Source organism: Buteo buteo, chromosome 4, assembly GCF_964188355.1.
Source record: "Buteo buteo chromosome 4, bButBut1.hap1.1, whole genome shotgun sequence".
In the NCBI taxonomy this organism is placed as follows: Eukaryota; Metazoa; Chordata; class Aves; order Accipitriformes; family Accipitridae; genus Buteo; species Buteo buteo.
The window spans coordinates 27,309,357-27,331,309 of record NC_134174.1 but is presented as its reverse complement, the minus strand read 5'-3'; the positions used below and the strand labels follow the sequence as shown (position 1 = coordinate 27,331,309).

The following is a 21,953-nucleotide window of genomic DNA, read 5'->3' as shown; positions in this document are numbered from 1 at the left end:
GCATCGCAAAAAATGATGATGTTCAGCTCGTTCAAAACTGCTGCCAGACCGTGAATAACCTGAAGCACGCTCACAGTGCAGAGCCAGACATTCTTGGTCCGGTGCTTGGTTCCTGGTGCTCAGGAGGTCCGTCGCTCAGGGAGACAAGGATGAAGGGTGGGCCTTGAGGGTTGTGGTGCTTCTCTTCCCAGGTCCCCATTCCACGTGAGGAAGCTCTGCTTCCCTGGCAATGGCCAAACATCTGCCTGCCCTTGGGAAGCCCCGGGGAGCTCCCTTCGGGAGTCTCTGTGGCGCAATCGGTTAGCGCGTTCGGCTGTTAACCGAAAGGTTGGTGGTTCGAGCCCACCCAGGGACGCCTCTCCCCTCCTGCCTGCCTATGCCACAGTGTGCTAGCCTTGTTTAAGTTCCTTTCCAACCCAAAGCAGCCTATGGCTCTAGAAAAAAACACAGGCTCTTCAGTCCCCTCAGCAAAGCCAGAGGAAGGAAAGAGAACTGATAGTACCAGTTCCTTATTCTGATTTGCCTGCCCAGCTTGGGGAGCAGGGCTTAGCTCCCACCTGAGCTCAACCCACCACATAATTTGCCTTAGTTCTATGTTCACTAAAGACACTAACATGCTACCAAAACCTTGCCATACAAACCCACATCTCCAAAGGCATGATCCCACTTTGCCTGTGTCCTGGTTTCAGCTGGGGTAGAGTTAATTTTCTTCTTAGCAGCTGGTGCAGTGTGTTTTGGATTTAGTGTGAGAATAATGTTGTTAAAGCACTGATGGTTTAGTTGTTGCTAAGTAGCGCTTATCCTAAATTAAGGGTTTTTTAGTTTCCCATGCTCTGCCAGCAAGCAGGTGTACAAGAAGTTGGGAGGGACCATAGCCAGGACAGCTGGCCCGAACTAGCCAAAGGGATATTCCATACCATAGAACATCATGCTCAGTATATAAACTGGGGGGGGAATTGGCTGGGAGTGGTGGATCGCTGCTCAGGCATTGGTCAGCACGTGGTGAGCAATTGCATTGTGCATCACTTGTCATTTCTTGGGGTTTATTTTTCTTTAATTTTTTTTTAATTATAGTAATTATTATTATTGTTGTTGTTATATTTATTATTATTGTTGTTGTTAGTCGGAGTAGTATTGTTAGTAATGTTAGTATTACATTTTATTTTACATGAGTTATTAAATCGTTCTTATCTCAAACCCACGAGTTTTACTTTTTCTTTCTGATTCTCCTCCCCATCCCACTGGGGGGGGGGGGGGGAGTAAGTGAGCAGCTGCATGGTGCTTACTTGCTGGCTGGGCTTAAACCACAACACCTTCCTTGCTGTCAGGCCACATGGTTGCCTCCTGTCCAGCTCACTGGCCACCAAGACCATTCCCAGAGGGCTCTTCCCAGCCTGTGCCATTGCGAGGGTTAGTCCCCTTCCAGGGCAAAAACTGGCATTTGTCCTTACCAGATTTCACGAGCTTCCTGCCAATATGTGCTCTCCTCCTCCTTGAACGCTTTCACTGGGCACAGAGTCCTAGAGACCTTTTCAGTAGAGATTCAGGCAAAGAAGGAATTTAGTCCCTCAGCCCCATCTAAATCACCCTCCTTGTTCCGGAGCAGCCCTGCATTTTCCATCTTCAGCCTTGGTCTCCAACGCAATGATCAACGCTCTTCTTTTTCCTTTTGACTCCCCTTGCAACCACCAGCAATCTCAGGCTTTCCCAAAATCATACCTGGGCGGTGAAGGCAAAGCAGCTAAATGCCTTGTTTGTACCCGTCGTTGCTGTCGCTCCCTGGCAGCTGCTTTGTGGCCCCTGTCATTGCCCTGTCCCTGTGCTGGCCCAGCCCCGCTGCCCCACACAGGGTCCCACGGCCCTGCTCTGCGGGCACAGGGTATGTTTGGGGGTGTGGAATGGTCCCCCCGGCACAATGCCCAGGACAGCCCGTGGTGCCCTGTCCCCCCCATGGACCTCCTGCTAGGCAGCCTCTCCCAGCTCCCAGTCCCTGCCTTGCTCAGGACGTGCCCCACAAGAGGCTTCGCAGACAATCCTGCTCTGGGGTCTGGGACAGGAGAGAAGCTGGGAGGCCTGGCCGGTCCCCGGTACAGGCACTGATCCAGCAGGAGGATGGAGGTGGCTGCACAGACAAAACTAACCCATTAACTTTGGCATTTTCCTCTGCCAGGCACTTTCTAGCCCAGCCCTGCTTCTCCATTGCTCTCCACCACGACTTCTCCCCAGCGCAGCAGCCCAGTGTGGGCTGACCCCATGGCAGCGCCCACCACAGGGTGCTGCAGAGCTCTGGGCACTCACACGACAACACCGTCCCGTCTGAAGGGCACAGCAGGTCCTGGAGGGCAGAGAGGTGGGTTGTCTTCTGCATCAGCCCCGGCACTGGGGGCCAGCCATGGCATGAGGAGACAGAGGCCAGTGTCTCCCTGTGCATTGAGAAATAGGTTTCTCTTGGTCATTTTTTACTCCCTGGAAGCACAGAGTTGCTCCTCTGCTCTTTCTGGGGACATCCCTGCCCCAGGAGAGCCTTTCCCCATGGGACTGTGTCCATGCTGGCCTGGCCAGCCATTCCCACCCCCTCCCCATGCTCCCCGCAGGGCCCCGAGCTGGTGGGGTTGCTGTGCAGAGTGAGCAGGCTGTGATGCCTGAAAGCCACGGGAAGGCAGTCCCAGGCAGATCCCTTCTCCAGAGGAACGGGGCACCCAGCTTCTCAAAGGTTGTCTTAGCGAGGTCCATGACCATGCGACCTGCAAGACCATCTCATGGTTCTTGAAGTATGTGGTTCTTGAAAGGTGCCTTCATTGCCGGAGCACCAGATCCGGCATAGACTCCGCAGTACAGGTGATATTATTTCTCTGTGAAACCTCTCTTCCTGCACGTACCTGCAGGATGGAGATGGCCGGGGCAGCCGGGGCTCCCTGTGCGAAGAGGGAGGTGTAGGATCTGGGCTGAGCCTCCAGGTACAGCCACAGCGAGGTCTGGCTTCACACCAGGGCCAGCCAGCCAGCTTCGGGGAGACTTGTGGGTGAACCCTGCACCCAGAGAAACACTTCCCCGTGTCTGTGTGCTGACCACGTAGCTCCTGGTTTGCCTCCCTATGTGCCAGTGTCTTTGGAGGGGTGTTGAGCACCCAGCCCCTGTATGTCTTTCCCATGTGGCTCCTGACTTCATGGACCTCCAACCTGCCTCCTGCCCAGTCTATCCCTTGCACCGAAACCCTTCCCCACCCTTGCTGTCTTTTACCTGCCCCAGATCAGTCAGACCGTGCTTGATGGCAGCTTTTGGGGAGCAACGTAGAGACAAAGGCCAATGAGGATTTGAAGTGCCAGGGCAGGGATTTTCCTCAGGGAGCATGGGAGACAGGTTCCAGGATCTCCCACGGGCAAGGAGAAGGGACCCAGTAGAAGCAGCTGCTTCAGGAGACAGCAAGGACAATGACGGTGGGATATGGGGAGCTGCTGGCACCGTGCAGCAGTGGCCACAGCCCTCTGCGAGAGATGGAAATGCCCTTCCCTGCTGAAAGGCTGATCTGCTGCAGCACGGCTTTCCCACGTGGCCGTGGCATCACCCTGCTCTCCTTGCTGCAATGGGCAATATTTGGGCTTCTTCAGGGAGACTTCAAGACCCACACACACACCTCCCCCACCTGTGTCCGTAAAAATGCCAAGCCAAGAGCCTTTCCAATGTCAGATCCAGGATCCACCCCCTCCCCCCATGCCAGAGTCCCCCCTTCCCTTTGCAAGTCACAGGTAGAGGGCAAGGTTGCCAGTGCCATGGGCAGAGGGAAGCCTGGATAGCTAGGTCCTGGGAGATGCCTGGTCTCAGGGGGCTCCAACGCGATTGCTGGGGCAGGCTGGCATTTCCAAACTCTGTGCCAAGAGGAGCCAAGCCTCTCATCCATCATTTCACAGATTTTTCCCGCAGCCATTCCTGCAAAGCAATTGTCAAAAGGCCCTGGAGAACCGGGTCTGCCTTTGAAGCTGGTGATGTTCTGAACAGGGCTTGGGAAGGCCCTTCCAGCTTCAGTTTCTCCACCCTTCTTCATGATGGTGGCACCACAGACAGGACACCGCAGGGTGGCACAGGCAGCCCCAGCCTGCTCCTCGCTGGCACCACTGCTGCCGGGTGGGAGCTGAACCCTGCAAATGAGCCAAGGACCACAAGAGGTCTGCAAACAGCCCCTGCAAAAACAAACTTCCTTGGGGAACTGCTCTGCAACTCCTTTATTGAGACCATTAACAGCATTATACCAGGAGTTAATGAAGAAGGACATAAAGCAAGGGAAGGACTTGCCTGGTTTAGTTTCAATTAACAGAAAGGAGAGGGTTTTCCTCCTGCAGTCTGTCAGGCTCTCACTGTTTGGGTGAAATGCTGATTCCTTCACCATCTCTTGCTTGGACCATTTTTGCAGAGGCTTCTTCCTTCCACAATCCATTTTTTGCATGAAAATGGGCTCAAGTCATTGCTGGTGGTGCCTGATTTACCCAGTGTCATGTGTAAAGCACTGCAGTGAAAATGTGGGTTTCTAAATTTAAAAAAAAATTGTGTTTCACTGAAAGTCAGGTTTCCAGACTCACTGTGACTCGAATTTGTTGATTGTTAATGTCAGGTTCTTAGCAGCCATGATTAGCTGTCATGTCATTCCTGAAAGCTTCTCTGTGAGCAAAAAAGGATGTACGGAAAAGGGGTGATGGTTTTTTGGAAGTTGTTGGCTGAAAATACCTGGTCAGGAAGCAGCTCATCTTAACCTCTTCACTGGAAAACTTTATGAGATAGTATATTTTTCCTGATTGCTTTTTGAAGAGCCATTTTGACATCCTTGTTCCTTAGGCTGTAAATCATAGGGTTGAGCAGGGGAGTGAGGATGGTATAAGTGACAGAGATCAGTGCATCCTGATCCGATGAGTAGCTGGAGTCGGGTCTCAGGTAGATGAAGGAGGCACAGCTGTAATGAACAATCACTACTATCAGGTGAGTGCTGCAGGTGGAGAAGGCTTAGTGCCTCCCTGCAGCTGAAGGGATCTGCAGGATGGCTAAGACAACAAAGAGGTATGAAATAAGGATCAGCATCAGTGGGATTGTAAGGACAGAGATACCCAGTGTGAAGATAATGGCCTCACTGAGGTTTGTGTGAGTAAAGGCCACCTGGAGGACAGGGGAGATGTCACAGAAGAAATGGTTGAGTTTCCTGGATGTCTGGAAAGGCAAACAAAATATCAAGGGGGTAACCACCTGGGCAACCAGAAAGCCGCTCAGAGCAGAAGCAACCACCAGCTGAGCACACACTCGCCAATTCAGGATTCTGTTGTAGTGCAGGGGGTGGCAGATGGCAACGCAGCGGTCGTAGCCCATGGCTGCCAGGAGGAAAGAGTGGGAGCACCCCAAGAAAAGGAAGAAGTACATTTGTACAGCACAGCCTAGGAAGGAAATGGTTTTTCTCTCTGCTATCAAGTCTACCAGCATCTTGGGGACAATGACAAAGGTGTAGCAAGTCTCGGAAAATGACAAGACGCAAAGGAAAAAGTACATGGGTGTGTGAAGGCTCCGATCAGCCCAAATGATAATCATTATAGTGGTATTCATGCTCAGAGTGACCAGGTACAGCAGCAAAAACACCACAAGAAGCAGCTTCTGCAGTTCCGCGAGGCTGGAGAAACCCAGGAAGATGAAGTCTGTGGCGAGGGTTTGGTTGTTGTTCTCCATGGAAATGAAAGGTTTTCTCTGGACATCAGGCAGCAAGAAAAACAGCACCCGGGTCACAGAAAGTACAAGGTGGCCTGCTGCTGTGACAAAGAGAATTTTTGCTTGAGTGTGCCTCACAAAACCCCTTTCCTGGCCTCTGTGCTTGCAGTGTTGGTTGTCCTCCTGGGACAACAAGTGTTGTGCGTTGGCTTGGGGCACGCAACGGCGGGTGGGCGCTGTGGGCAGCTCCTGGCCTTGCTGCAGCTCCTGAGAGCGCACAGGTAGCTCAGGGACACGTGGCTCCTTCTCTGTGATCTGGGGAGCTGTGATGGCACAGTGGCTGGAGCTCACCTAGAAAGCACCATCCCCTTCGGGGAAGTCCCATTTCTCATCTTCACAGTGGAGAAAGTGGCAACACCTACCTACGTGCAAGCATGCTGCAGGCAATCACTGCAAGGGCAGGAAAGTTACAGCCTGGAGATAGAGGGGTGGAGGAGGGTCTGTGAAGTCTTTCTTGTAAGCTGTGATTTTGGGAAAGTGACTGAAAGACCTCCTGAGACCTGCAAGGAAGGGAACATCATTTCAGAGCCTCTCACTCATACAAGGGTTGTGTTAGCTCTCAGTGACATGTGAAGAGCTGTATAAGCTGAAGCGCTGGAGCTGCTGGCAATGCTGCGCTGAGCGGATGGGGAAGAAAAGCAGGTAAAATAGGGTTTGAGCAGCACAGCTAACTGCCACTGCAAACCCATGGCAATCCTTGACCCCAAGTCAGGGTTATTCCAGCAAGGGGAGCTTGTGTAAACAGCTGCCGGTGCTGCAGTAGTTTCCAAGAGGAGACATGTGGAGAAGAGTCTTAGCTCTCCCCAGGAACGAGGGAACCATTTGCCCTGGGATAGTGGTGGACATAGACGGCATGTTTCCTTCCTCATACAAAGGGCAGTGATGCAAAGGGGTTTTGTATGCAACTCAGACCTTCTTCCTTCTGCAAGGGTTAATGCATGCCAGGACAGCAGGGCTGTGTGCAGGGTCCTGCTACAGGACCTCTCCCTCTCCTCCCCTCCAGTCCCCAGCACTGGAAAATAAGGATGCAGAAAGGAAAACTGTGGAGCCAGGAGAAAAATGAGCCAGAAACCATACCTGCACTGGCCAGAAGGATATTCAGGTGTGGAGCAGGCTTGCAGCCCTCGTGGCTGGAGGCATCACCAGCCTCTCTGATAGTCCTAGCCCTCCTGTCCTTTTAGGCAAGGGGCCAGCAGCTACCAGCTCTTATGGAGGGGGTGGTGCATATTCTTTAATCCACCTAGGGACTGCTGTGTCCACACCAGTGATAGGCATTGTTAATTGGTTGCAAGGGACATAATTAAGAGCTGATCTATTTCTCTTAGGCATGCCAAAAATACCATTGGCAATTGTCAGTAATGGATATGTGCTGAACTCAAGACTCAGGGATTTTTTCCTAAGCAATGACTAGGATCAATCAGGCACTTTTAGTTATTTCTTCCTTGCAGAGACTGAGGGGGAAAAAATATCTCTTCCTGTTCTGTTATCATTTACTGTTGCAGACAAAGTCCTCATCTGCCTTGGACTCAGTGGGCTTGCAGCACCCTCCACTGCTATCCTTTGCCCCTACTGTGGGAAGGGACAGTCAGGCTCAGGCTTTTTTGGAGGGATTGGTTTTGTGGCTATACCCCAAATCTTATAAAAGAATAATCGAATCATAGAATATCCTGAGTTGCAAGGAAACCATGAGGATCATTGAGTCCAACTCCCAACTCCACACAGGGCAACCTAAAGGTTAAACTACATATCCAAGAGCATTGTCCAAACACTTCTTGAACACTAACAGCTTGGGGCCATCACCACTTCCCTGGGGAGCTTGTTCCAGTGCTTGACCACCCTCTCAGTGACGAACTTTTTCCTAATATCTAATCTGAACTTTCCCTGAGTGTTAAGGCACTCCCTTGTGTCTTATCACTGGACACCAGAGAGAAGCAATCAGCACCTCTCTCTCCATCTCCCTCATGAGGAAGTTGTAGACAGCAGTGAGGACACCCCGCAGTCTCCTCTTTGCTAAGCTGAACAAACTTGGTCTCCTCAGCCACTCGTCATAAGTCATGCCCTCTAGTCCTTTCACCATCTTTGTTGCCCTCCTTTGGACACATGCTAATATTTTTATATCCTTCTTGTACTGTGGAGCCCAAAACTGCACGTAGGACTTGAGGTGAGGCCACACTGATGCTGAGTATAGTGGGACAATCACTTCTTTTGACTGGTTAGCTGTACAGTGCCTAATGCACCCCAGGACATGGTTGGCCCTTTTGGCCACCAGGGCACATTGTTGACTTATATTGAGCTTACCAGCAATCAAAACCCCCAGATCCCTTTCTACAGGGCTGCATTCCAGCCTCTTGTCCCCCAGTCTATATGCACCTCCAGTATTGCACCATCCCAGGTGCAGAATTGAGCATTTGCTCTTGTTGAATGTCATCTGGTTGGTGATTGCCCAGCACTCTAATCTATCAAGATGTCTCTATAAGGCCTCTCTACCACGGAGGGAATCAACAATTCTTCCTGCTTGCTGCCTCTCCTGGGATTGCAGAGTCCTCAATTCACGTTGCACACTTGGATTTAGTGCTTTCCCTTTTTAAGACTACACTTTGGATGGTTTCTCATTTTGTGAAGCTCCCTGCTCACCCCTGGGCTCACACGGTCCCTGCAGAGCCCCTGAGCTCTCCCGGTTCCTCTCCAGAAGGATGAGCGTCTGCGATTAGCTCTATAGCACGTGTGGCAGCTCAAGGCAGGTAACTATGAGACAATTGTCCAACTCTGTTTGTACTAGGCACTGACACCTGAGCGCTGGATCCAGACCTGGGTCCCCATCATATCACTCTGGGATGCTGAGCTCCTCCTTCAGGCCACTGGGGAACCAAAGCAAAGCCAGAGGATCTTTTTGGGTGCCATTTATTCCCTGTATTCTTTGCATGATCTTTGGAATTATAGCCCGGTCTTCAGGACCTGCCCTGAAGATCTCTGCAGTGAGATGACATTTTTTAAAGAGATAGTACTAGGGAGTCAGCTGTGACAATGTTGTAAACATACACAACATGCTTCGAGGTCAGACACAACAGGTTTATGCATTAGCAAAGTTGGGATGAATCCAGACATTTCTGTATGAACATGAGGATCACATAGACCACAAACAATAACAATGAACACCAAGCAGAATGCAGAGCTGACCTGAGATACCATGGGTGTCATGACTACACAGGGCTTAGCAAGTTATTACAGGTGAAAAATGGCTATGAAATCCATTTGCTCAGTGCATCCTTGAGCTCCTTCTCCAAAGAGCAGAGAGCAGCTAATTCCAGCAGTGTGATCTGGCTTATCAGAGAATGGGTACCAAAAAGAGATGGAGATTCTTCCTCTGTTAACCCCTACTTCTTTTACTTTTCTTGGCTGGACACCTAGGCAGTGGCAGCCAGAGGTACATTTTCCCTTGTGTAGGTGTTGTGGTTTAACTCCAGCCAGCAGCTAAGCACCACGCAGCCACTCACTCACTCCCCCCCCCCCCCCCCACCCCCCAGTGGGATGGGGAGGGGATCGGGAAAAAAAAGGTAAGACTTGTGGGTTGAGATAAGAACAGTTTAATAGAACAGAAAGGAAGAAACTAACAATAACAATAATAAAACGGCAATAATAATAAAAGGATTGGAATATGCAAGTGGTGCACAATGCAATTGCTCCCCACCCGCCAACCCACGCCCAGTTAGTCCCTAAGCGGTGATCCCCCCACCCCCACTCCCCCCAGTTTATATACTGGGCATGACGTCACATGGTATGGAATATCCCTTTGGCCAGCTGGGGTCAGCTGCCCTGATTGCGTCCTGTGCCAACTTCTTGTGCCCCTCCAGCTTTCTCACTGGCTGGGCATGAGAAGCTGAAAAATCCTTGACTTTAGACTAAACATGACTTAGCAACACCTGAAAACATCAGTGTGTTATCAATATTCTTCTATACTGAACCCAAACCACAACACTCTACCAGCTACTAGAAAGAAAATTAACTCTATCCCAGCTGAAACCAGGACAGTAGGGCAGTGGTTCAGCTGAGCCAAGGCAGATATCCTACCACTGGTTAGAAACCCTTGGCCTGGCTGGGTATTCAACTCCCCCCACGCACCCCACAGACCCACAGGAGCTGGGATTCCTCTTGCCGCAGTTCAAGTGTGCACAAAAGATCCCTCAGGCTCTCCAGGCAGCTCCAGTCACCCTCAAGAATGATGTCGTCTGCCAAGTCAATAGGGGAGAACCCCAAGTATGAAACACGGTGACCAGGCATTGCCTCCACTGTCACCAGACACTGATGGGTGAGTCCAAAATCCCTTCCTCAGCTGCTAACGGGTAACAATGTGACTGACAGGTTTTTGCTCCTACAGCCATGCAGAATCCTGACCAATGCCCTTCTGGGGGTGCAATCGCTCATGCCTACTCCTGACACCAGCATTGGAAGAAAAGCCCATGGCACACAGGACATCCCATTCCATTAGATGCTATGAGGGATTCAACTCTGACCCAGTGGTCGACACCTTTATACTGGCTCCAGGTGACAGAGAGCAAGTTCATGCCTCAATAGAAGAAAACAAACATTTCTGTAGTCACATTCTAAACAGAAATTATAATGATAAGAAGAAGAACAAGAAAAAGGTCAAGACTTCTATGGGATAGCCTGGAAGACATTTCTGGAGAGAGATGGGAAGTCTATCACTACTACAAAGGTGTTGATGAAATCAGTTTCCTAATGGCGTTCTTGAGTTCCTGGTTCCTCATGCTGTAGATGAGGGGGTTCATTGTTGGGGGCACCACCGTGTACAGAACTGCCATGACCAGGTCCAGGGATGGTGCAGAGATGGAGGGGGGCTTCAGGTTGGAAAACATGCCAGTGCTGAGAAATAGAGAGACCACGGCCAGGTGAGGCAGGCACGTGGAAAAGGCTTTGTGGCGTCCCTGCTCAGAGGGGATCCTCAGCACAGCCCTGAAGATCTGCACGTAGGACAGCACAATGAAAACAAAACAGCCCCAAAATACGAGAGCACTAACCCCAAGAAGCCCAACTTCCCTGAGGGAGGAGTCTGAGCAGGAGAGCTTGAGGATCTGGGGAAGTTCACAGAAGAACTGGTCTACGGCATTGCCTTGGCAGAGCGGCAGTGAAAATGTATTGGCAGTGTGCAGCACGGCATAGAGGAACCCACTGCCCCAGGCAGCTGCTGCCATGTGGGCACAAGCTCTGCTGCCCAGGAGGGTCCCGTAGTGCAGGGGTTTGCAGATGGCAACGTAGCGGTCGTAGGCCATGAGGGTGAGAAGAAAATACTCCACTGACATCAAGAAGAGAAAGAAAAAGACCTGAGCAGTGCATCCTGCATAGGAAATATCCCTGGTGTCCCAGAGGGAGTTGGCCATGGATTTGGGGACAGTGGTAGAGATGGAGCCCAGGTCGAGGAGGGAGAGGTTGAGGAGGAAGAAGTACATGGGGGTGTGGAGGTGCCGGTCGCAGGCTACAGCGATGATGATGAGGCCATTGCCCAGGAGGGCAGCCAGGTAGATGCCCAGGAAGAGCCAGAAGTGCAAGAGCTGCAGCTCCCGCGTGTCTGCGAATGCCAGGAGGAGGAACTGGGTGATGGAGCTGCTGTTGGACATTTGCTGCCTCTCAGATTTGGGTGCTGTACAAGGAGAAAAATACACGGAGAAGTCAGCGCAGGCTTCTCTGAGGAAAACCTGTTTCTCAGAGAAACTGCCCACATTGTTTCTGTCCTTCTCAAGAGGAACTTCATGCTGCTCCCCCCAGTCACAGAATCATAGAATCATTTAGGTTGGAAAAGATGATTAAGATCAGAGTCCAACCGTAAACCTAACACTGCCAAGTCCATCACTAAACCAGGTCCCTAAGCACCACATCTACACAGCTTTTAAATACATCCAGGGATGGTGACTCAACCACTTCCCTGGTGAGCCTGCTCCAATGCTTGACAACACTTTCAGTGAATGAATTTTTCCTAATATCCAATCTAAACCTCCCCTGGTCCAAATTCAGGCTGTTTCCTCTTGTCCTATCACTTATTTCCTGGGAAAAGAGAACGACCCCCACCTCGCTACAACCTCCTTTCAGATAGTTGTAGAGAGCGATAAGGTCTCCCCTCAGCCTCCTCTTCTCCACACTAAACAACCCCAGTTCCCTCAGCCGCTCCTCATAAGAATTGTTCTCTAGACCCTTCACCAGCTTCGTTGCCCTTCTCTGGATGCACTCCAGCACCTCAATGTCTTTCTTGTGTTGAAAGAACACTGAACACAGTATTTGAGGTGTGGTCTCACCAGTGCCCAGTACAAAGGGATGGCAGTTCTGATTTTGTTCTGATTTACTCTGGCTGACTGTGCCATGAGGAGGAGGAGCCTCATCCAATGGGCTCCTCAGGAGTCAGACCCGCTCTACAGCAGCTGGCAGACAGAAGCAGCAAAAGGCCCCGTATATCGGGGTGGTCACTGACAACAGACACCCTGGGCTGAGTGCAGGAGCCTGGATGAAATGCCCCCATGGGAATAGTCTCTACATCCTGAAGGCAGACATGACATTAGCACTTGGGCCACCTGCCTCTGGAAAGGTGCCCTGGGAGGGCTTTCCTTTTTCTGGTTTTACCCTTTTGAACAGAGGTGACCGGGTCTGAATCAGTCACCACTGAGACTGAACCTGCCTTCCAAACGATTGCCCTCCACCTGCCCTTTGGCTGCAGACGTGGTCATGACAGAGGGGCAGGGGGTGACTATCACTACATGCACATCCTCGCTCACCCGAGAGGAACCTGTCACAGGGGAAGGCTGCTCAGCATCTTCCTGCTCCGTGATTCTGTGATCTCCTTTCCCATCCCTCTCCTCTCCCCAGCCCTCAGCAGCAGTAGGAAACCGAAAGTGCAAAGCTCTTTGTCTTTGTAATAAATGCTGCATCAACAACTCTTATGAAAACTGCCCTCAGAAATGTCCTGGGGGTGATCTGGATCTGCGAACAGACCTGATCCCTGCAGCACCCTCCCAACAGCAGAAGGACCCTGCCCTGCCGGGGGTTGCTCCTTCCACCCACAGCTTCCCCCCAGAGAGCCGTGGGGAGCAGAGCCCCGGCACGCAGAGCCCTGGGGTGCAGGGACCCTGCTCTGAAGGACAGCCCTGGGCACCCCTGGGTGCACGCCCGGCTTCACAGCCCTGCAGTCAACCCCGGGAAAAGGGACCTGTGATGCCCTGTCCCTCAGAGGGTGCCGCAGGGAAGCCCTGCTCTGCTGCGCATCCTTCTCCACGCGAAAGAAACCCTGAGAGCCACCCTGCCAGATCCTATCTGCCCTGGGATGTGCCAGCTCTAGGAGACCCCTCCAGGAAACTCGGGTACATTGCCCTGCAGCCAGAGACTTACTGGGTTATGAGCTGTGATGATTTCTTCCCCAGTGAGCTCTCAGCATCCTCCCGCTCCACACTGCCTGTAACCTCTCTCCTGCTCCTCGCCTCTCCTCTCCCTGCCTGCAGGCAGTGCTGCGCTTTGCAGGGGAGCTGCTCCTGGGCAGAGCCGTCTTTGTGCAGTGCCGCTCGTTTGCCACCAGCTCCCTCCGTCCCAGGAGCCCAGCTCAGCAGCAGAGGACCAGCCCAAGGCAGCTCTTTCTCTGACCCCTCTGGGCTCCCTCCACGTGTCCCTGGGGCTCCGGAGGAACCTACTGTGAAGGGAGGGGGTTGAAGTCTGCAGGGAAACGGGCGCAGGCGTAGGGTAGTGTAGGGCAACTTGGTAGGGACAGCCAAGGGACTTGGTGGGGCCCAGACCCACTCCCAACAGAACTGAGGGCCTTGTCCTCTCAGCTATGGCTGTTGTCTTTTCCAGTGAGGCCCAGGAGAGGACGTCGGTTCCTTACAACCCCAGGGTCTCGTTGCTTCCTCACCACCATGGAGCATGGGAGGTGTCCTAGAGCTGTGCTCCCCTCAGCATCGCGCACCCCCACATCATACTGCCCCCAGGAAGAGCCCTGAGCATCCCGTGAGAGAAGGGTTCCCGCTTTGCGGGGGACGAGGGTCAAGAGAAGGGTTCCCGCTTTGTAGGGGACGAGGGTCAAGAGAAGGATTCCCGCTTTGTAGGGGACGAGGGTCAAGAGAAGGGTTCCCGCTTCGCAGGGGATGAGGGTCAAGAGAAGGGTTCCTGCTTTGCAGGGGATGAGGGTCAAGAGAAGGGTTCCCGCTTTGCAGGGGATGAGGGTCAAGGCTTGGCCGTCTTGCTTGGCAAAACACATCGAAGGCTTTCAGAGCCACCTCCACATTTGATTTTCCACCTGTAACCGGTGCCGCCGACTTCCTGCTTCACCAGCCGCCAGGGGTGGGCAACCTGTCTGGTCCTTCCATCCATGGGCTCTTCAGTGATGGCCCTCGGTGAGGCCCGCTAACACCCTCAGAAACCTGGATGTTTGCTTTTGACTTTTACTTCTCTAGAGGCTTCTTCAAACTTCCAGTATCTGCAGTTCAGGAGCTTGGCACCAGAGGGCTCATTAACACGCACAACACCCTAACAAGCCAAGTCTCTGGGTGTAATTTCCCTTAATTCCTCAGTTCTTCTTTGGTTGATCAGAGAGATTTCGGGAGTGCAGCCAAAGTGAAAACTTTTCAATAGTAACTAAAACTAAGAAAGGCCTTCTCTGTTTTCCAGCTTTCTTCATTTTTGTACTTACAGATTAAGTGATGTCAGCAATCTCCACTTGAGATTGATCCTAAGCATCTCCTAATGGAGCCTGAATGTGTAGGGAAATCAGTAACCTTCATGTCAGACACTCCATGGGCAGTCTGTGTCCCTGCTCCCCAACCCCACCGTTTCTCTCATCAGCTACCTGGCTGAACCAGGCAATCCCCGCCAGATACATGAAGCTTTTTGGGAAAGCCTTGGCATCGGAGAGGAAAGAGAAGAGAAGAGAAGAGAAGAGAAGAGAAGAGAAGAGAAGAGAAGAGAAGAGAAGAGAAGAGAAGAGAAGAGAAGAGAAGAGAAGAGAAGAGAAGAGACTATTTCAGTTGGAAGGGACCTACAACGATCGTCTAGTCCAACTGCCTGACGGATTTAGGGCTGACCAAGTTAAAGCACGTTCTTAAGGGCATTGTCCAAATGCCTCTTATACTCTGACAGGCTTGGGGCAATGACTACCTCTCTAGGAAGCCTATTCCAGTGTTTGACCATTCTCTTGGTAAAGAAACGCTTCCTAATGTCCAGTCTAAACCTCCCCTGGTGCAGCTTTGAATCATTCCCACGCATCCTATCACCGGATACTAGGGAGAAGAGGTCAGCACCTCCCTCTCCACTTCCCCTCCTCTGGAAGCTGTAGAGAGCGATGACATCGCCCCTCAGCCTCCGTGTCTCCAAACTAGACAAGCCCAAAGTCCTTAGCCACTCCTCATAGGACATTCCTTCCAGCCCTTTCATCAGCTTTGTTGCCCTCCCGTGGACACACTCAAGGACCTTCACATCGTTCTTAAATTGTGGGGCCCAGCACTGCACAAAGTATTCAAAGTGAGGCCACACCAACGCTGAATACAGTGGGATAATCACCTCTTTTGACCGGCTGGTTATGCCGGGTTTGATGCCCCCCAGGATGGGGTTTGCCCTCTTGGCTGCCAGGGCACACTGCTGGCTCATACTGAGCCTGCTGTCGACCAGCACCCCCAGAGCCCTTTCTGCAGGGCTACTCTCCAGCCACCCCTCTCCCATAGCACTACAGGTCTGTATTTAGCCAATAAATAGAGTAACTGCTTTGAATTTCATTAGGCCATGTGGGGATGTTGATGAGACAACTGTCATTATAGTCAAAGGAGATCTAGAAAACCCAGCTGACGGTGAAGACAGAGTCAAGCTGAGATCTCCCTATGGTACATGACATGACTTGGTCAACTGAAAACCCGTGTAGGCTGCCCAGAAGACAAGAAACAGGGACAGGTTCAGCTGTCCTGCACATACCTCGGACAACCTCTGGCATCTCAAATGTCACCAGGTGTTTTCATCTGAGCAGCTCACTCCTACCCTCCATTTCCATTAATTAGCATGGGAGCTGAAACAAGCAGCTCACACACAGGTGCACACCTGAATTAAGGAGAGGAATCCCACCTGCTGAGGGTTTGTGGCAGGCATGGGAGGGAGCAAAGTCCCCTTCTAGCCCCAGGACTACAAACCCAGAATGAGATGCCTTGATTGACTCAGCTGAATCGCTTCCCTCTGCTTGGACAAATGCGATCCCTGCCTGTCACTGTCTGGCTGTCCTGTCTTATAATGGGATGAGAAAGATTATTCTCACGCCCAGCCCTGTCTCTGACAGGAGACATCAGTGATTCCTTCAGCCTGGTTCACGGTAGGGCCCCAGGGACGCCCAGAGGGAGCCCAGAAGGAGCAGAGAAGGTGACGCCTTGGGCTGGTCCTCTGCTGCTGAGCTGGGCTCCTGGGACGGAGGGAGCTGGTGGCAAACGAGCAGCGCTGCACAAAGAGAGCTCTGCCCAGGAGCAGCTCCCCTGCAAAGCGCAGCAGGGCTGAGGGCACTGCCTGCAGGCAGCGAGGGGAGAGGAGCGAGGCAGGGAGAGGTTACAGGCAGTGTGGGGTAGGTGGATGCTGAGAGCTCGCTGGGGGAGAAATCGTCACAGTCCTCCACGTGGTAAGTCTATGCGTGCAGGGCAATGAAGCTGCTGCTCCTGGAGGGATCTCCTAAAGCTGTCCACAACCTATGGCCTCTGCCAGGAGGACTTTCACAGTTTCTCTAGTGTAGAGCAAGAGGATGTGGTGCAGAGCAGGGCTTCCCTGCGGCACCCTCTGAGGGAGAGGTCCCTTTTCCCGGGGTTGACTGCAGGGCTGTGAAGCCGGGCGTGCACCCAGGGGTGCCCAGGGCTGTCCTTCAGAGCAGGGTCCCCGCACCCCAGGGCTCTGCGTGCCGGGGCTCTGCTCCTCGCGGCTCTCTGGGGGGAAGCTGTGGGTGGAAGGAGCAACCCCCGGCAGGGCAGGTCTTTCTGCTGTTGGGAGGGTGCTGCGTGGGCCAGGGCTGCTCGGGGCTCCGCATCACCCCAGGACATTTCCTGGGGGACTTTTTGAGAGGAAAGTCAAAGCAGGGATTACTGTAAAGTTAAAGAGCTTTAAAGGGTCAGGGGTTTTTTTAGTTTCCTACGGTTGCGAGGTGGGGGGAGAGGAAGAAATGGAAAAGGAACTCTTAGGTTTGAAGAAGTCACTGACACTCCGGGACTGTAACTTTGAGTGATCAGTAGATCTGCCAGGAGCCTCCTGAAGTGCCTTCAGCCACTCCTCTGCCTATGGACAGCACCAGCATCAGCTTTGCTGGACCCATCAGGTTTGTTCTGACCTGCCCTTTTCCACCTGCAAGCATGAACATGTGCTCAGCCAGTGCCCTGCAAACAGGCAGGTTTCTTGGAGCAAAGACGAGTGCACAGAGGCTGGGATGGGAGCTCTGAGCCCTGACAGGGCAAAGGCATGGGACAGGGAAACATCTCCCCGGAGGAAAATCTCCAGGCAGCAGGGATACGATCAGAGAATGAGAGGAAACTAAAACCAGAAATGTTATGGGAGGGAGAATTCAGAAAAGTCCGTATCATCCCCTCCAATGCAGATCCCTTCCTCTGAGCAAGACCCTTGCCTCTCTCCCACCCAGCAAAGCCTCTGCCCTCGGGGCTGTGGGGTCCGAACCATGAACCGCTTCCTCTGCAGCCAGAGCTGCAGCAGAGCCGTGGCGCAGCTCTCCAGCATCTCGCCCATTTCCCTCTGAAGAGCACAGAGGCCGAGAGCAGCTGCCCACCAATGTTGATGTCACCCCTTGATGAGATACCATCGTTAGGGCACTTGGCTATCTCCTTGAGGGGTCCTTCCAAGCTGCGAGCTGCCCTCCAGGGTGCAAGTCTGCCCAATAACACCTTTGTGTTATCTGAAAGCCCCATGGAGAAGCGCAGAGATGCTACGACTGAAGAAATGCTGTTGGGTTGGTGAAATGAGCCACGTGTGTCCTTGGCTAGAGGTGGGGTGCTGAGACCTTGAGAAGAGGTGAGACATTTAATGGTCTGCAGTGGATCCCTCTGCTCTCAGCACTGCTTGGTGGCTTTTCAGAGAAGCATATGAGGGCGATGTCTCCCACCCCTACCATTCCCATGAACCCGCTGTTGCAGAGCAGGGCTGACTCCTGGGCACTCTGTCAGCAGAGGCTCTGCTCCTCACGGCGCACTCAGCCAGCAGCAACCAAAGCTCCAACCACGGAGGTGAAGGAAGGTCTCCTGGAAAAGGAAAAGGGGGCGGTGTGTAGCAGGGGGAGAATCCATGAGAAATTCCTTCCTTTTTGCTCAGAGAAGTCTTCTCTAACTTTCTCACTGCCTTTTCCCTCTTGAACAGTGCCCTGAAGCAGCAAATGCCCAACAGCAGCTCCATCACCCAGTTCCTCCTCCTGGCATTCGCAGACACGCGGGAGCTGCAGCTCTTGCACTTCTGGCTCTTCCTGGGCATCTACCTGGCTGCCCTCCTGGGGAACACCCTCACCATCACCGCCATAGCCTGTGACCAGCACCTCCACACCCCCATGTACTTCTTCCTCCTCAACCGCTCCCTCCTTGACCTGGGCTCCATCTCCACCACTGTCCCCAAATCCATGGCCAATGCCCTTTTGGATACCAGGGCCATTTCCTATGCAGGATGTTCTACCCAGGTCTTTCTGTTTGTCTTTGTGATGTCCTCAGAGTTTTATCTCCTCACCCTCATGGCCTACGACCGCTACGTTGCCATCTGCAAACCCCTGCACTACGGGACCCTCCTGGGCAGCAGAGCTTGTGCCCCCATGGCAGCAGCTGCCTGGGGCAGTGGGTTCCTCTATGCCGTGCTGCACACTGCCAATACATTTTCACTGCCGCTCTGCCAAGGCAATGCCGTGAACCAGTTCTTCTGTGAAATCCCCCAGATCCTCAAGCTCTCCTGCTCAGACTCCTCCCTCAGGGAAGTTGGGCTTCTTGGGGTTAGTGCTCTCGTATTTTGGGGCTGTTTTGTTTTCATTGTGCTGTCCTACGTGCAGATCTTCAGGGCTGTGCTGAGGATCCCCTCTGAGCAGGGACGCCACAAAGCCTTTTCCACGTGCCTGCCTCACCTGGCCGTGGTCTCTCTATTTCTCAGCACTGGCATGTTTGCCTACCTGAAGCCCCCCTCCATCTCTTCACCATCTTTGAATCTGGTCGTGGCGGTTCTGTACACGGCGGTGCCCCCAACAATGAACCCCCTCATCTACAGCATGAGGAACCAGGAGCTCAAAGACACGCTGAAGAAGCTGATTCAATCACTTGTCTTTCAGCAGCAATAACCTTTACAAGTCATTTCCAGTTCATCTCAGGAACTGTTCCTCCTCTGCTTTGGGGATTTGGTTTGTGATAATCCTGTTTGTCCAGGAATGTCTGCATCCACTCCACTTCTCCAGTGACATGAACCCAGTCTGTCCGACCCAGAGACCTTCGTACATGTCTCTGGCATGATGTTACAGCTGGTCTCCTGCGTCGCATCTCTGTAATAAAAGGCTCAGTGCCAGTGTCTGGAGGTTGGGCTCTTCTTCCAAAGCTGAAGTCAAAAACAGGCTGAAGAGATTGCCCCTACATGGTGTGGTGCTTGGGTTCTCCATGGGCTCTGGGGAGGAGGGCAAGGAGCGATGTGTTGGGGAAGGAGGCCTGGGCTGTGTGACCAGTGCCCGTGGAGATGGTGAATGATCAGAAGGGATCTCCCTGGGACTGTCTCCCCATGGTTTTCGGGCACCACAGCCCTCTCAGTCTGCAGGGCAGCAGCACCACCTCAGGGCTCTGCGGGGAGCACAAGGAGGGGGCAGGAGTGGACGGCCAGGCCAGCACGGACACGCTCCCATGGGGAAAGGCTCTCTGGGACAGGGGTGTCCCTGGGGAAGAGCAGAGGAGCAACTCTGTGCTTCCAGGGGGAATAAATGACCAGGAGAAACCTACTTCTGCATGCACCAGCTTGGGGCAGGCTGCTCTTTCGCCGGCAAGATGAGAAGAGCCAAGAAGGGACTGGGCCGGGCTGGAAAGTTGGGAGAGGACAACACCAACGTTAGCTGAGCTGTGTGACCATGCAGGGTGAGGATTCACACCAGGGGGTTGTGGTGCACAGCCAGGGCTCGTGGATGGGAGCCGAGACACGCAGGCACAGGAGAGACTGGGCTGGGCTGGAACAATATTTGCAGCTCCGTTGCTTGGCCATCCAAGGGACAGGGTGATGACGGGGCCACAAAGCAGCATCCAGAGGGTGACAGCAAAGACAGGTACAAACAAGGAATTCGTGTGCATTGCCTTCGTTGTGCAGGTATGACTTTGGCACAGGCAAAGCTTACCTGCAGTTGGTTGCAAGGAAAGTCGAGAGGAAAACAGCGAGCTTTGATCGCTCGTTGGAGACCAAGGCTGAACAAGAAAAATGCAGGGCTGCTGCTGAATGGGGACGGTGATTTAGTAACAGCAGACGCAGATGAGGCTGAGGGACTCAATGCCTTCTTTGCCTTCATCTTTACTGAAAAGCTCGCCGGGACCCTACCCTGTGTTAGGGAGAGGGTTCAAGGAGGAGGAGAGCATGTATTGGCAGGAACCTCGTGAAACCCCACAAGGACAAATGCCGGTTTCTGCCCCTGCAATGCACTCACCCTGGCAATGGCACAGGCTGGGAGCATCCTGGCAGGGGAGCAGCTCTGTGGAGAAGGTCTTGGTGGTCAGCGATCTGGACAGGAGGCAGCTGTGTTCCCCGAAGCAAGGCAGGCCAACAGCGTCCTCGGCTGTATGACCAGGAACATGGCCAGGAGATCGAGGGGAGGGATTATCCAGGTTACTGCATCCATATTTCAGATCCTCAATACGGGAAAGACGTTGGCAAGCTGGAGCGGGTTCAGTGAATGGCCCCCAGGTGGGGGGGCCTGTGAGCAGACGCCAAGTGGCCAAGAGGCCAAGGGAGGCTGAGGGAGACCTCATCACAGCCTGCCTCACCTGTGAGGAGGTCACAGAGAATAAAGAGCCAGGCTCTTCGTGATGGTGCATTGTGGGAGGACAAAAACAATGGGTGGAAGGTGGAAGAGGAGAGGTTCAGCCTAGACATAAGGAAAAAAATTTTCACCATCAGCTCAATCAGCTGTTGGGACAGGTCAGCCAGATAGGCCGTGCAGTCTCTGTCCTGGGAGGTTTTTGAAATCCAGCTGGTTCAAGCTCAGGCTGAAACACCTGAGGGCTTTTAATAAAATGGCAATGTTTTCCCACTGTGCCAGAAAGGGGATTTCCGGGAAGCGCGTTAATCATGGGAGAAGAAATATTGATCTCCTTCTGCACTTGCGTTACCACTACTCTATTACACTGTGTGTTTGATCTCCCTCACCTTTCAGGTGTTCCCACCTCTCCTGGTCAAATGACCATCTCTAAAGGCATCTTTTCAGCAGACTATATGGATGCACACCCTTGTATCTCTCCAGATTTCCCTCTCCCCTTGCTCTTTGATCATTCAGATACCTCCAAACTATCTGGTTGCTGCTTTGAGCTTCAGGGAGTTAGAAACTTGCTCCATCTCTGAGAAGCTGAATCAACTCTTGAGTCAACTCCTTAAGTATGTTTGTATCTATCCTTTCCTAGCTCTTGCACTTGCAGCCTGGAGTTGGCCTACAGTTGAGGAGAGTGTTTTAAAGCTTATTAAATTGCATCATGTGTAACTTTTGGGTTTTGGCAATGAGGAGAAGTCCTCCCGTGCCTGTGTGCAGCCAGTTCTCTGAGGAAAGCAGGTGGGAGTTGGTGCCGAGGAGCTGTAACATCCAGCTGCAGACTTCGGTGAAGAGGTCTGATGCAAGGACAAGTGATGCGAAGCCCAGAGGTCCAAACAGAAAAACGCTGGGGTTGGGGAGGTGATGAGCAAGGCTGTCCATAAAGTGTCTGGCCTCAAGGGATTGCTTTTCCTACCTGCCCATAGCTGCTTAGGCGACCCTCTGGATCAATATCAATTGGAGAATGCTGCCATCACTTCTTCTGTAAACAAAGAAAACCAACAAAAAATTACCTTTAAAAGTAAAAAGCCTTTTATCTTAAAAGCTCCTTGAACTCTTCCTCTTTAACTACCATCCTGAAACCTCTCCAATTAGCTGTACAAGTCTTGAAGACTTGAAGAAAACTATGGGAAGAGACAAGGCACCTGAGGGATTCTGCCTTGTAATGAGCCCCATGATGGTTTTGGTG

General features: G+C 52.6%; 3 protein-coding genes and 1 non-coding gene across 4 annotated transcripts; 2 read left to right on the top strand and 2 right to left on the bottom strand.

Annotated features, from left to right (window-relative positions):
* Nucleotides 1-281: 281 nt before the first annotated feature.
* TRNAN-GUU (transfer RNA asparagine (anticodon GUU)) lies at nucleotides 282-355 on the top strand. The gene has a single exon. It is a non-coding gene; the product is annotated as a tRNA-Asn (tRNA).
* Nucleotides 356-4,749: 4,394 nt separating this feature from the next.
* On the bottom strand, nucleotides 4,750-5,700 carry LOC142030479 (olfactory receptor 10K2-like). The gene is given in 1 exon segment (XM_075026715.1): nucleotides 4,750-5,700. A coding segment is annotated over 1 exon segment (951 nt).
* Nucleotides 5,701-10,445: 4,745 nt separating this feature from the next.
* LOC142030593 (olfactory receptor 14J1-like) lies at nucleotides 10,446-11,372 on the bottom strand. Its single transcript, XM_075026846.1, has one exon. The coding sequence runs from the start codon at nucleotides 11,370-11,372 to the stop codon at nucleotides 10,446-10,448; it is 927 nt and encodes a 308-aa protein (XP_074882947.1).
* A 6,749-nt stretch (nucleotides 11,373-18,121) lies between these two features.
* LOC142030592 (olfactory receptor 14C36-like) lies at nucleotides 18,122-19,057 on the top strand. Its single transcript, XM_075026845.1, has one exon. The coding sequence runs from the start codon at nucleotides 18,122-18,124 to the stop codon at nucleotides 19,055-19,057; it is 936 nt and encodes a 311-aa protein (XP_074882946.1).
* Nucleotides 19,058-21,953: the final 2,896 nt, after the last annotated feature.